The sequence below is a fragment of the Aphelocoma coerulescens genome, chromosome 9 (assembly GCF_041296385.1).
Source record: "Aphelocoma coerulescens isolate FSJ_1873_10779 chromosome 9, UR_Acoe_1.0, whole genome shotgun sequence".
NCBI lineage: Eukaryota > Metazoa > Chordata > Aves > Passeriformes > Corvidae > Aphelocoma > Aphelocoma coerulescens.
In genome coordinates this window covers 15,925,738-15,940,304 of record NC_091023.1, presented here as the reverse complement: position 1 = coordinate 15,940,304, position 14,567 = coordinate 15,925,738, and the positions used below count along the sequence as shown (strand labels likewise).

At 46.6% G+C, this 14,567-nt stretch overlaps 1 protein-coding gene across 5 annotated transcripts in view; it reads right to left on the bottom strand.

The window, feature by feature from the left end:
• The window catches only part of P3H2 (prolyl 3-hydroxylase 2), a 65,553-nt gene that overhangs the window by 16,437 nt on the left and 34,549 nt on the right, over positions 1 to 14,567 (bottom strand). For all 5 annotated transcript variants that reach the window (XM_069024294.1, XM_069024297.1, XM_069024298.1 and 2 more), the window contains exon 2: positions 227 to 373. In XM_069024294.1, the coding sequence (XP_068880395.1) occupies positions 227 to 373 (147 nt within the window). The remainder of the gene's footprint in view (positions 1 to 226; positions 374 to 14,567) is intronic.

Here is a 14,567-nt window from a genome sequence, read left to right as displayed (position 1 = left end):
CTGAAGAGGGGGGCCAGGCTGGGGATGTAGCAATCAAACAAAGAGCAGAGTGCCTTGAGAAGGCAGGAGCAGGCTTACCTTAAGGGAAAATGCTGAAAGGAAAAGTTTGCTGCATTGGTAAGAATCTCCCCATTTATAGATGCATCTCTCTGGGCCCCCTAAATCTCTCCTCTCCTCTCCAGACTTCCTGATACTTAAGCTGGGCACCTCTTCAACTCAGACTCACCATGTGCTGCCTGGCCTCCTGGTCAATCAAGCTGACCTTCCCTGATGTGGTCTTGTAGTTCTCGAGGTCCTGTTGTATCTCCATGTGCTCAGGGTTTGCCATGAAGAAGGTGTGAGCTGCATTTGCTGCCTCCTCCAGCTTGTTCAGCTGTAACAAGATAAGAAAGACCAGGTGAGGTTGGTGATGTAGGAAGGTGAACACAGCAGTTTATGCTGCATCCTGTGACATCCTTTTGACACCACTGGACTGGGAAATGATGGGATAACCAAGGAAAACCTGAATTCAGAGGCTAAAGAAAAAAGCTGAATTGAGAGGAAAGCCCCGTATAAGTGAAATGGGAAAAGAGAGCCAGACAAGTCACTGCAACTGGTGATGGGATCCAGCCTGTTTTCCAGCAGCACATCCTCTTAACTCAGCTGCTCCAACCCCCTGCACAGTCCCAGGTGGAAAGATGCTCTCATGAGATATGAGATGGAGAGAGAAGGGGAAAGCAGCTGCTGAGACCGCTCTGTCTACAAGCCTTGGAGGCTGAGCTATGTCCAGGCTGAGGGCTTCTGCTTGGAGATGGGGACTCAGAACCATTTATTAAGCTCAGCTGTGTATAGCTGCAAAAGGCCTGGCTCTGCTGATAGTGGCAGAGGTATAAAGAGAAGTTTATTTTGGTATACCAAGTTATTTTGGGTTTAGAGATTCAGAACTGAGACCAGACATTAGTTTCACCCTGGAGAAAGCCTTGTAAACAAACAGAACTGTTAGTGCTAAAAACATCCACAGCAGCTGCTGGGAGCATCAGGAGCAGAACAGATGTTCAGGTGAAACATCTGCATGAGCTAGCAGGAGAGAAGTCACTCAAGCACTTGCTTCTGAAAGAAAGCCAACACCACTGAGTACCAGCAAGCTGGGACACATCCACACTCTGACCCAAACATGTCAGCCAGGGCCAGGCTAATGCTAGCCCTGGCTAGGCTGTGTCCAAGTGTTCTCCTTGACATCAAAACCCACACCAAGCCCTGTGCCAAGAGGCTGCTCCTGAGGCACCAGAGCCAGCAAGCTCAGGCACATCCATGTGACACGGTACAGCAGCTCACCTGCACAGGCACCCAGCAGAAATCCCACCAGCAGAACGAGAACAGAGACCTGCAGTGAAGCATGAGCTTCACACCCTGCCATCCTGCAGCAGAGCAGACAGGCTCCAGGGTAGAGACAGTCCAAGAAGCACACAGGAATATCCCCAAAAGGAAGGTGAAAGCCACAGCATCCCTGCCTGCTCCCCAGGTCTGCACACCAAAGCACAGCTGTGTTACAGTGCCCACAGAAACGCAAAAAATTTGCCTTGTGTAAACACCAGAAGTTTTTAAGGATTATCTCTGTACTGACAACATGTGCAGGGAAGCCAGATTTTACTGCAAAAACAACATCTATTCCAGTCTTTCATTTGGAGTTTTCCAAAGGACACCACTCTCCATAATAATCCCTTGGCTTTCCAGCAGGCATGAAAAATGACTGTAAGAAATTTTTAACTGGGACAGCACATAAAAAAACAAAACCCCTTCAGTGTAGAAGTATTTTTTTTTTAGAGTCATTCCTATTCAGAAACATACATTCCATTTTGAAACAGATCATTTCAACATAATCCCACTCTGGAAAAGGTCATTGCAGCTGGACACCATCGAATATGGAATAAAGGACTGACCAGAGCATCTCACAATGGGAATTTTCAGGTCCTGCTGAGTGTCTGCAGGAACGCCACTGCAGCTGGTAATTAGAGACAGTCAAGATGGAACAAGAGGTTTGTTGGAGATACACAAGTTGCTGACCTGATCCAGAGGGCTCCTAAGAAGCCATGGTTTGAGCTGCTTGGGGGAATTGCATTCCTTCACACCACAGATTTCTATTCACAAACTGCACCCCATCTGTGCAGATTTAAAAGGGACTGAAGGCATCTCAGAAAGGGAAGTGGTCCCTCAAGACACAACCTGCAATAGTCTGTTGTGGGATGTTCTTTTTCCCCTTAGTTCTAGATCCTTTCCAGAAGCTGTCAAAAACTGTCAGAGATCCCAGGATGGGCTTAGTTCTGGATAACATCCATCCCTGTGAAATGTGACAAGACTGATTTCTAGACAATAGAAAATCCCTTTCAAACAAGGCTCACACTGTGTCTTGTCCTGCTGGCTCTTCACAGCAGAGATGACCTTTGGAGTTTGCTAAGCGGACTCAAAGCAGAACATTTCAACTCAACGTTTCTCAATTTATCATGTTCCATATTTGCCTTAGAAACACTCAAGTAACACAAAGAAGCCAACAGCTGCTAAGTTTGGGGGAGTTTTTAAGTGGGTGAGTGTATATAAAAGCAAAATTCCTAACTGGTAAGACACGTTCAGAGTCTAGCTCTGACATTAGTTATGAAACATTCTGGGGAAACTTTTGCCAAAACACTCTGAATTCACAAGGAGCAGGATATTTTGGTGCTTAAAGGTCTGGGCTGGGACTCAGGACACCTGGACTCAGTTCCTGGCCCTGTCACAATCTCACTGTGCAGCCACTGGAAAAAAACAATTTTGTTTTCTTTGTGCCTGGTTTTCCATTGTTTTAAGCTAATAACAATAAAAATAATAGCATTTCTCCCACAGAGTAGTAATTTTGTTTATTTGGATGGCAAGCAACTTGGGGGCCATAAGCATGTGCAAGCACGTAACACAAGGAGATTTTGATCATTGTACAACAACTGCTGAATGAAAATCAGCAAGGAAAAAATGACAAATGTAGACTCACAACCTCAGTATGTGCTCTAAGGTCTGCTTGCTCACCCCACTGGAATGAGATCGCTGGACCATTGCTGCAGCTTTGCACCAAACTCTGTGTATTCCAGCCAGAGAAGACACATGAAATCAGAGCAGCAGCACTGAGAGAGCACTGGGAACACCCTGCCCTGTCCATCTTGATCTTAACATGCCAACATCTAGAGCCAAGAAGGGGAAAACACAACACGTAAGTGCTGCTGGGTTCTGATGCTGGAAGATGTTTATTTTCCTCATTGAGATTTAGGAGTGGTTCATTTCACAGAAAAATAGGAAAAAATATTTTAAGCAGCAGAACCTCAGGTGAAAGAATTTCAGCAAACTGTAAAGGCTCAGTTTCACTCGCATCTGGGACAGTGCTGGCTGGGCTTCGGCGGGATTGTGGTTTCCAGCCTGCAGAGGTGGCTTGGATTAGAAAGGCTGCTGTAACTGGAGCATTGTGCAGGAACAAAAGCTAGAGAAAAGACCTGGAGTGAGCATCTTGACCATCACTAGACAATTGAGCCCAATTCTCACTGATAACCGTTGAGAGAATCCTTTGTGGAGCCTCCACAGGCTGCATGGTGACACATAACATAACACTAACAGACCCTTACTATCCATCGTCATTCTGGTACCTGTCAAGATATGTTTAAGCCAGCAAACTCCATGCTGAGCAATCTGATTTGTACCTGTGATGCCACAGTCACCAATCTCCTGGGCTTAAGAAACAAGCTGTCTCACTGAAACATGTACAACTTGCTGTTAGATTTTTCCATCACTTCGGCTGCTGTGTCCCCCAAAGAGAAACACAGAGGATTCACCTCACTGCTAACACCCACCCCAAACACCTCAGACTGGCTCAGCTCCATGTGCAGGCACATGTTCTGAATTCACACTTGCCTTCACTACTTGCAAATGAATTCTTACCAAAGCCCCTCTCATGCCAGATGCTCAGCAAGCTGGCACAAACTCTTGTCCCCTTCCCTAGGGAAAAGGCTTCACAGCAGCACCATGGCTTCAGATAAAATGACCCAAAAGTTTCAGTCCTTTAAGTTTGCTCTCTGGAGCTTGGCAGTGGGGATAAGGAAGTGGAACAGGCAGGGTGCCAGTGAGGCAGGCACTGCACAGCTTTACAGTCAGCTCACACAGCCAGGGCTGCCCTCCCACCACCATTTTGCTTGTGTTGAGCACTGACACACTGAAGCTTATGGGGAGAAGCAGCTGTAGCCAGAGCAACTACAGGTATTCAGCTGCTCCCAGCTCACCCTGCGCTTTTCACAGCAAAAACAAGGATGAAAGAGGTGCAAAAGTCAGAGGATTTTAGAGAGAATGTAGCCAAAGCAAACCGATTCTGACTGCCTGAGATGAGAGGTCACATGTGTGATATAACCAAGACCTCAGACTATTTTTCATAATGAGTTCCCCTTGCATTAAACTTCATGTCAGATTATTGGCAGCTGTCATGCATTCTGTGTTAGACTGTCCTATCGAACCTGCTTCTATATAAAGGTCTCTTCATCATATAAAATATAGCTTCAATTAAAACTTTTCTTTTTGAGGGGAAGTGAAGTAAGGTTTATATACTGGAAAATACATCAGAGCACTCAGCATTTCTTGCCATGCCAGGACTGGACCTACCTGCACAAAACCTCAGTTAATTCTGCAGTGTATGAGCTTGGCATGGAGCTTGTGATGAAAAATTTCAAACCATTCAGCTGACCTAGAAACCAAAGTCTCCAACCCCACAGACAATCCCTGGTTTGCTGAACAGATAATGTTTTTCTAAACTTTTCCATAGCTCCACTGCTGCTGTGTTGTATTGAAGGCTTAGTGCACTGGACTCTGCAGAGGAAGGAGGCTCTGGAGTCTGCAAGCACAACAAGGGAAATAAAAGGTTCAGTGTCATGAAGGATTAATCTCGTTGTGTCTGTGCAGAGCTTACTGCCCAGGCGAGTAGGAGCAAGCAGCAGTGAGATGGCTATAAATAGCATCTGACCTTGCCTCAACTATTTTATTATTGCAAATAAGAAGGAAGAAATTCTCCTGAGAAATTAATCAGGAAATTTTTCCTCTGCTGATGCATCACATATTTGCAGAATGATCCTTGAACTGTTTGCAGCCCACCACGGCACCCACTGGCCCCACAAAACCACCAAAATCAGAGAGCGAGGCAAGTACACGGCAGGGAAGGACCTAACTCAAGTGCAGGGAATAGGTACCAAGGGCCAAAGGTGTGAGGCTGTCTCTAAGTTCTGTACCACACCATCCCCTGCTCTCCAAACCTTTCACCCGTTTCTTGTCTTCCAACTCAAGATAAGCAGGGCTGGCTCCTAAACCTGCTACTGCTGTGATGAGGGGCAATAATGATGCATTCCTGGAGACTCCATATGTATCTTTTCAGAGGTCTTTTTCATTTTCAAAATGAAGACAACCTCTAGCCTGCTTTGGACAGTTCCTCTTAGACCACACCCCAGCTTGTGTGCTGCTCCCTACCAATCACTCTGGTAGACCCAAATCCAAAACAGAACAAATTTGGATAATTGGCACAGGGAAAATCTCTCCTGAGAAAGGAAATTTAGAAAAGGTTTGGAGTTTTTTTGGTATTCCAACAAGCAATTTTCAAGACACAAACATAGGTGGATTGGTAGGTACATGGTCAAAAGAGCTGAGTAGATGATGAATTATTCTCCAGAAAGTGGGAGATACTTGGAAATTTAAAATCAAACTGAACACACCACTTCAATATTCTTCATGGAAAAGATTATTTCAAATAATCAAGACAGAAATCATATTTGTTAACGAACCTCTCACTTGAGCCATGCTGGCATTACTTTATGTGTGCATGAGTCCATGCTGAGCAGACTGACTGGATAACCCTGTCTGAAAGGACCATTTTGCATTGAGAAAGTGAATTAGATTGACACTTACATTCTCCCTTCCTTCCCTCTCTGACATGCTTCTCCTGAACTGTTCCCAGGCATGTAAGAATGAAGACTTCCACACGTTCCTGGCTGTGCTTTATATGCTTCAGTGCACAATTGTGTAACAAATCCTGCACAAGGAGCAGGGCATTACTCACAGCAAAACCACTTCCCAGCGGGAAGGATCCTTCCTGTACAAATTTCCAACACACTGAAGCATTGCAGGATTCATCTGCAGAGCAAGCAGTGGTAAATGTGTTTGTGTTTACTGAATCTTCGAGCTGACTGATTGTGAAATACACTCTGAGCCACAATTTGTCCTATGTAGACACTCAGTTCTGTCCAACATACTCTGAGAGCAGCTGAGTTGTGTGTGAAACAGTATTTTCAATGAGGAAAACGTGGGATGTATTCAGCCCTCAGGAATGTGTGAGGATGGTTACCTATGAAGCTCCTACACCCCAGAGTTTTCCTTGGTCAGGTAATTAACCAGTGCCCTTGGAGATGAGTAACATGGGAGAAGCAATACACTCACAGACTAATGACAACAATCAGTGCAACAAAAGGTGGACAGTATAAAACCAAACAGGCTTTCCACACCAGAATTTTTTCTTGCATGTCCTTCCTCCTGTTGTTATAACATCCCTGTGGCAGCCTGAGTCACTGCTCACCTGGAAAGTATCAAAGATTAGCCCAGGCATTTTAAACTAATGAAATCGAGCAGCTGGGAACAAGCAGGATGTGACTATCTCCTCCTCAGGGACCACCAGCACTCCTGCAGGCCACTCACGGCCTGTTAGACAAATAATGAGCTTTTAATCTGATATACTGACTGATAACAGAGAGGCAGGCAGGCCCCAGAGTCACGGAAATACCTGGGAGAAGAAAGGTAAATCTTGCTGAACACACTGGCAAGGAGCAAGGGAGGCCTTTGCTATCAGGGGAAGAGGGTCTCATGCTTTTAGGAGAAAATCAGAACAAAACAAACTTGGCAGGCAGTTAAAAGCAGCTTTTCAGTTTAGATGTGAATTTTCTCCAGCATCCTGCCTCCCTGGACATTGCAGCTAATCAAACTGCCCTGATTGATAACTGGGTCAGACTCCTAACCCAGCTGTCTCCACACTGGTATCTCTATGGAAATAAATACTAAAACACTTAAGAAAAACACGACTGAAAAATCTGAGACAAGCAGAAAAATTCTTACAGCAGGAACTTTCCTCCCTTTCTATGGTTTAGCAATGGCTCAGCACCTCTTAGAAGAGTCAGACATGATGAGCTGTTGAATGCCCTTTGGGAGCCAAAGTTTCCTGTGCAAATGCATTTGCTTGTCTGCTGCTACTTAACAACATCCAAACAGCTACGTGTGTCCCTAGAATACGCCCTCCTCAGAAGACACATGGTTTTCCATGACCATCCCAGAGCCAGGAAGCCACAGCGACCTGGTGATAAATGATCCGTGTTTTTTGCAGCCCTTTTATAGTGTAAATGCAATTTTGTCAACGGGCTTACGGCCTGTGCCAGCCTGAAGAGAAAAGTCCTCTCCTGAAGAAGGTGCTGACTGACTCGAACAGTGACCATGGCCAGTTTATGGTGTTAGCACCAGAGCTTTAGTTTGAAAAGCAGAGTGCAGAGCCCTGAGGATAGCTGCAAACAGGACTGTGCTATCTGAGGAAGACATTATCTCTCCCTGCCCTGAGCTGAGATGGGGCAGCAAAGGGAGAAGCAAACAAACCATAAATTTCAATGAGAAAACAGACTCACAGCATATCTATGCATCGTCCCCTCACCCGAAACCCTTGACAGTCTTCAAGGAAATGGTTTTAATTCACGTTTTTTCCAGACACAATGTTTCTTGAATACCTTTTCGAGGGTTCAAGTCATAAACCAGAGAATCATGACTCACAGCTGCTGAATTCATGGAAACCATCATGATGGTGATGGACATTAGGGCACTGCAGATCGGATTAAATAAATCATCAGATTCCAATTCAAGAATTTTGAAAAGTCTAAAGAAGACCTGCAGATTGGGGATAGGCTTTGCTCACTGTGAGGGGAACTGACTGACACCAAGAGGAAGCAAACTCAGCTTATGCCTTAGTTGGGTTTGGAGAAAACTGCCATATTTGAAAAGAAATTTCTGTGCTGATTCACCACTACAGGGCCAGCATCAGGGCACTGCACTGGCAGCAGAGAGTTTGCAGAGGAAGGGAGAGAGTACAAGGAAAGAAGTGAAAATATTTCCATAGTTCTGCAATTTAATCTTGGTTGGTCTGAAAAGCAAAGGAGAGGACTCACCAGGGATACTACCTGTATGGGCTGCCAAGTTCAGTCCAAAGGTTCAAGTATCCCAGGAATCTTCCCCCAACAGTGGCCAGGGGTGGATACTTGTGGGCAAGGCATAAGGACATGGCAGGTACACTTTCACCCTCACACACAGGGCATTGCCTGTAATGTTCAGCAGCTTACAGGCTTCCTGAACCAGGATCTGCCTCTGGACCACTGTGCTTAAAAGCCACTGATGGACCTGTCCTCCATGGAGTTGTGTAATCCTTTCTAGAAATCATTTATACAGGCTGCAATAAATAAGGGATTTGGGAGATTTTAAGACATCAGTATATTATTTTCACCAGAGTACATGTGTGGTTGAGAAAGACCTACCACTAGGCTACGTTAGAGTTTTCAGAAAATGTGGAAGTTACTGCAAAGTACATATTGACTCCTCAGGAAAGCAAGAGGCATTGCAGCAGCACTGCAAATCTCCTCAGGCTCTTCCAATGCTCAATGTTCGTAAAACTCAAACCCATCTGAATAAAACAGGGATAGGGCTTCCCACCAAAATGCATCTTCTGAAATGAAGGGACACGAAACAGGGCAGGGGAAGAGGTCCACAACCCACCCTCTCATCCAGAACACTGAGAGCACATTGGGTCTCCAGGGTTGTTGACAGGATGAGTATGCTGGCACGGGATGGACTATACTGACTGCACAGCAGAGCAACCGCCAGACACGTTCTCTGCAAAATCTGACCCTGAAGTTTCTGGAGGAGAGGTTCCCTTTCATAAGAGCTGACACACGGAACAAAAGCACGCTGAAGAACCCACCTTCAGGCATTGCCACGTTCCGTTTACCCAGCACCACTGAAGAAACGTGTATTTCATCTGGAGAAGGTGTAACTCTACCCTTGCGAACATGACTTTTACCCTCCTCCGGCTCCCCCAGCTTTGATGAGCACTGTTACTAATTTGAGAGAGGAATTGCTGGCTTTGAGAGAAGAGTAACACCAAGTCCCCAGAATGACACCTCCGACAGCCCCGGGGCACTGTATGGAGAAGTGTGTTCTGCTGTTCAGGCTCTTGGTGCAGCTCCAGAGGCTCCTGCGGAGTTACACCAGGGCAGATTTGGCTCATGCTCCAGTAGGCAAGGCCACATACCACTTGGACAATTGCCTCCATACATGACACACACCACAAGTCTCAGCTGGATTTGCTGCTTCTGAAATGAAAACACTTTGCTTTCCCCAGCCTTGGCTTGGTAATCATTACTAAACACTTATCAGCTAGACAGCCTTCATTTCCTGAGAGCCTGAACCTAATTACCCCGGGAAACGTGCCGCTTTTTCTTCAGACACTGAGAAATGCTGGTTTCTGAGCCCTTCTACTACAATGTTTAACTTTGCTCTGATTAGTAGAGGGTAGGGGAGGGAAGAAACACAGCCAGATCTCAAGAGGAAAATGCAGTGATCATTCACAGAGATGCCCTGGCTTCACTCTACATCATTAATAATAACAACAAAATGCCACAGATATTTCATCTCCCCTCCCTCCCTTATTAATCTTAGCTGAATGCTGCGAGGCCCCTGCAAAGAGGTTTTATTTTCCCTGAATTGCAGGTAAGGAGTCTGATGTCTCACAGCAAATCAGAACCAGACCTCGGGGCTGCCGGTTCCTAATGCCATTCCTCGAAGGAGTCAAAGAGGCCCTCGCAGCTCCATCCCGTTATCAGGACATTCGATCCAGCGGTGGGATGAAGGAGCCTTTGCCAAATGTGCTGCACACAGAGCGGTGCTTTCAAACCCCTCCTTTGTGCCATGGGGCCCACTGGGACGTTGAGTTACAATTGCCCACTTGTAATAGAGCCCAGACTATCACCATCAAATCAGACTGTGGGTTAATTAGCGTATAAAAAGTTGCCTACAAATGCACAGTAATGGAGTTATAGAGTCATTAGCACCAAATCACAAGATCTGCTGCTGCAGCAGTGTCACTTTTACCCTGTGAGCTGCCCAGGAGCTGCTGCCCATTCTGGAGGGCTGCCAAACATCTGCATCCAATGGGAGCCACCTATGGCAAACCTGCTTGGAGAACAAAGGCAAGGAGACTTGAGCTAAGGAGTTGTGCTTCCTCTGACTGAGGCTTCCAGGCACTCTCACTAATCCTGTTATCCTGGCTTGGTAAAGAGCTTACAGAAAGGCAGAGTGGGTCCTCCTAGTGTGTGGCTTTCCTTTTACAAGAATTAGTAGAATGAATGTGGGATATGTCAGCTCCCAGTTTGACCAGTTCACATGTGGCCAAAGGAGTGAGTGACCCAAGAGGAAGTGGGCACATGTCTGTCCTTGAAAGCAGCCAAGAGATGTGCCCTCTGCAAAGGGCTGACCAGTGGCACATCCCACATTTCTGACTCTGGTGCTCTCCTACAGGTGTGTACCTTCACCCTTCTTCCTCACAGCCACAAGCCGGAAATAAGACACAGACCACTACGCTGGGCAAGAGCAGTGCACAGACTGGGCACTTGGTCTGCACAGATTCCTGTACTGGGGGCAGATATGGATAGAGCCAGGCTGGATGCCAGCCACAGCCTGGAGGAACTTAAAGACATACAGCGTTCAACCTCTGACACCCTTGTGGCCCTGCTTGCTGGAAACCCTGTACAGACACACTCCTCCACAACCTTCTTCACATCAAGGGCTTAAAAGCATCTGTGGTGATGGATGACCTTTGCTGGTCTCTTACCCAAGCACCGGCTCCTCAGTTTCTCGGTTCTCAACCAGCACCAGGAAGCAACATCCTAAAGGATGCACATGTCACTTGAGGCATGGCACAGGTGTTTATTCCATCACTGCTTGCGTTGCTCTGCCTGCCTGAGATGGGGAAAGCAGCTGCTTGGTGCAGCTCCAGGGAGGGATGGCAGCCCTCCACAGAGGGAGCCCTGCCAGCTGCTGCAGGATGATCCGCAGCCCGTGGGGAGCTGGACAGGAATGCAGCAGGATTCCTGGGGAGCAGTGTGTCCCACAGGGATGCTGTGGGGACCCCCCGAGCACAGGCTGTTGTCACTCACAGCACTGGCACACTCTGTGTCCCCGCTGCAGCCCCAGCACTGACATCACCCTGGCACCGTGAGAGACAGTACCTGCTGTCTGGGGCAAAGCTGTGCTCCACTATGCAAAAAATGAGGAGCTGTCTGCCCTTGCTGAGGACACAGCTGAAGTCATGCTCCCTGAGAAGCCAGTGTTTTCCAGTTGCTGGCTCTGGTTCTGATTTACTGGGAATTCTTCTGCCAGGCACTAAGAACCCCATGACTCAGTTTCCCTGTTAAACAGGAGCACAAACCTTTTGGCCCTAACTGCTGGGAGGCTGAATGACAGCATTTAAATACCTCAGATGACATGTCAGGGCTTAGGACATTGCAAGAATTTTCTGTTGATCTGAAAATTATGCATTGGACTCCTGTAAGAGCTCACTCAGTCCTTATAAGTGGCTCTTTGTCATCATTCCCATCCACACCCTGGTTCCTCTTTGAAAGGCAAATACCATATAAAGCTGTTTATAGAGACTGAGATCTAGAAAAGAGAAGTCAAATAGGGTCAGGCTCTCTACGGCTTTGCTGCCCTGAGCTGTGGCCAGGGGGTGGCTTCCTGCTCCCCCCTGTGATTGCAGGGAACACTGACCCGTTTGTCTGAGGAGCCTCCGACGTGGGTGGGTGTCTCCTGCCCCTCTGCAAAGAAACATTTCATCTCCAGTGGAAATAGCTAAGATGGAAAACGTGGATGATGCCAAGATTAAGAAAGAGAATTAGGGAAACAGCAAGCGTTCCTAATCAATCATGCTTGGACAGTGAGGGTTTTATGTGCACAAAGACTTCACTTAAATTCTTTTTTGCATTTATCCACAAGAAAGAACAAAAAATATAGTGGCTGAGGTAATTGCCAGATGTTGATTCACCATTTTGCTTTCTGCAAATGTTTCCATTTTGTTGAAAACCCAATCAGCAAACTCAGGAACCCTTAAAAAATTTATTTATTTAGAAAATAAAACCTGTTAGCAGCTTCAATGGCAGCACGTGACATGGATGAAGGCAGAGGAAGTCTGCCATCTAGCAGACTTCATGCCACTAAATTTTTCCTGGCCTGGAGCAGCAGAACCGAACCAGTCTCTCTCTCTCTTTCACTGGTACCAGGTCTGGTTTTCGCTGGCACAGTAAAGAGAATGCGTGATGAAACAGATATGTCAGTGCAGGGATTTTTAAAAGAAAATATAGCTAAGTATTTTAACAAAACTTCTGGTAAGGATGCTAATCATCATCTGGTTCACACGGATCCCTTAACTTGGTTAAATACAATCCAGGGTGACAACTAAGACAGGCAAAGACAGAAAGTCACAAAGGACAGCAAGGCAGGCAGGATGTAATGACATCCTATGTGACCCACCCCAAACCCCTGAGAGGAAACTACAAGCCCTGAGAAATCCCATCACAGCCAGTGAGAAGGATCTGCCACCACGCACCTCTAACAACAGCTCAGAGCATCCCAGGCTGGAGAGCGCAGGAGCTGCAGCACTTCCCAACATTTCTGTTCTAAACAGAGATTTACAGCCAACTACTGACAAATTAAATAGGGTGAAGACTAAATCACAAGCCTATTGTTACATTTACTCAGTCTCTGGCATGTGCACCTAACCATAATACCGCATCTAATTTTGGTTTTAAAAATAATCACTTTGGACTTAGTTTCCACAAAACCCTTCTGTTTGACTTAGTGCACAACAGCTGTTCATTTCAAGAAGCTGTTGGAAAAACATTCATCTGCTCCCAGATCAGACTACTGTTAAAAAAGCAGAGCATCCTTCTAACGCTACCAAAAAAAGAAAAAAAAAAAGGAAAGATTTGTGCTTTAAAAAGTACAACTATGAAGAACTTTTGACAAATGTGTTTTGGTCATTGCTGAAGCTAATTCAAAACATAAATCCCTGCAGGTGTAACTTCACTGTAAACACGTGGCTTTCCATCCAAAATAAATCTGGGGCACAGAATAAAATCTGCATGACCTAAGTGGTGACTTGGCAAACGGCGCCATGGGCAGACTTGCACAGTTAGCACCAGTGCTGCATTCAGCTCTCTGGGTTATTATTTACAGGTGCTTCCTATGACGACAGCATCCCTCCCCTCCTGCTCTTGGGGAGCGCTTCCCCGGAGCAAGATGCTCTGGAGCGCTCATGGTGCCGGGCTGTGGCACAGGCACTCGCAGCAGAAACGTTCCAGGAATGACGTAAATGTAAAAAAGAACCCTGGTTTCCAGTGACAGCAGCAGAAAGTTCTCTGGCTGCCAGACCACAAACAAGCTGGAGGCGTTCCCCTCTCTCATCCTACTTGACACGAGACCTGAGCCAAGCTCCTTCAGCAGCTCTCCAAAGGATTTACCATGAGACCGCCCATATGTCCGATTCCCAGATGGACAGGCCTGTCCCTGCCCTGGCAAGGGGAAAAGGCTCTGCTTTATGGGACAGATGCAGCAGCAAAAGCTCTGTCTGTGATGGGGCAGGAGAGACAACAAGCTCCATAAACCCTGGGCTGGATTTTATACCAGACCAACAACAGCAGTAGCAGCTTAAGACTCCTGGAAAAAAGAGATGCTCTGAGTGAAGCACCAGGGAGGGCCAAAGTCTCAAGAGCTGCACCCCTTGGTTTGCCCAGGACAGTGTGGGCTTCCCACTGCAACTAGAGATTCAAACTCCCCTTCAGGTATGGGCTGAGGGCTTCCCACCATGCCTGGATGCTCAAACCAGTGCTGCAAAGCCACTGCTGTTTCTCATGTGCCACATCACTCGTTTTTGTCTCATGCTCAATAGAGCAGGTCAACCAACCAACAGGTCAACTGGCCTGGTGACATTTCTGGTCCCAGGCTGTTCAGGCAAAGGGGTCAGACTCAGGTACCCATTAACTGCACAGAATAGTCTTCTTTGTCAGCAGATGACAGTGATCCACAGAGATGGCTCAGAGCAGGGCCAGTGCAGCCCCAAACATGTAGGAGAAGGTGGGTAATTCCTTCTCTCACCTCACCACAGAGAGCTCATGAGCAAGGTTCAGGAAAGGCACCAGAGGCCAAGTCTGGAAGAGGAGAACAATGAGGGTGAGAGAGATAAAATAAACTTTCACTTTTGGAAAGCAGATGGGCCCAAACCATGGAAAAAGGCTTTATGATCCCTCAAGCAGGAAATAAGTGTTGACATGCTGTCATGTTGCTGTGTCAACAGCTGACACATCGCAGCAGGATAATTTCACAGGCTCCCACGTTAGTTTAAAAGCTCTCTTTGAAAGCACAGAGCTAGGTCAGAGGCACTTCAAGTCTTGCACAGCAATGGTTCTGCA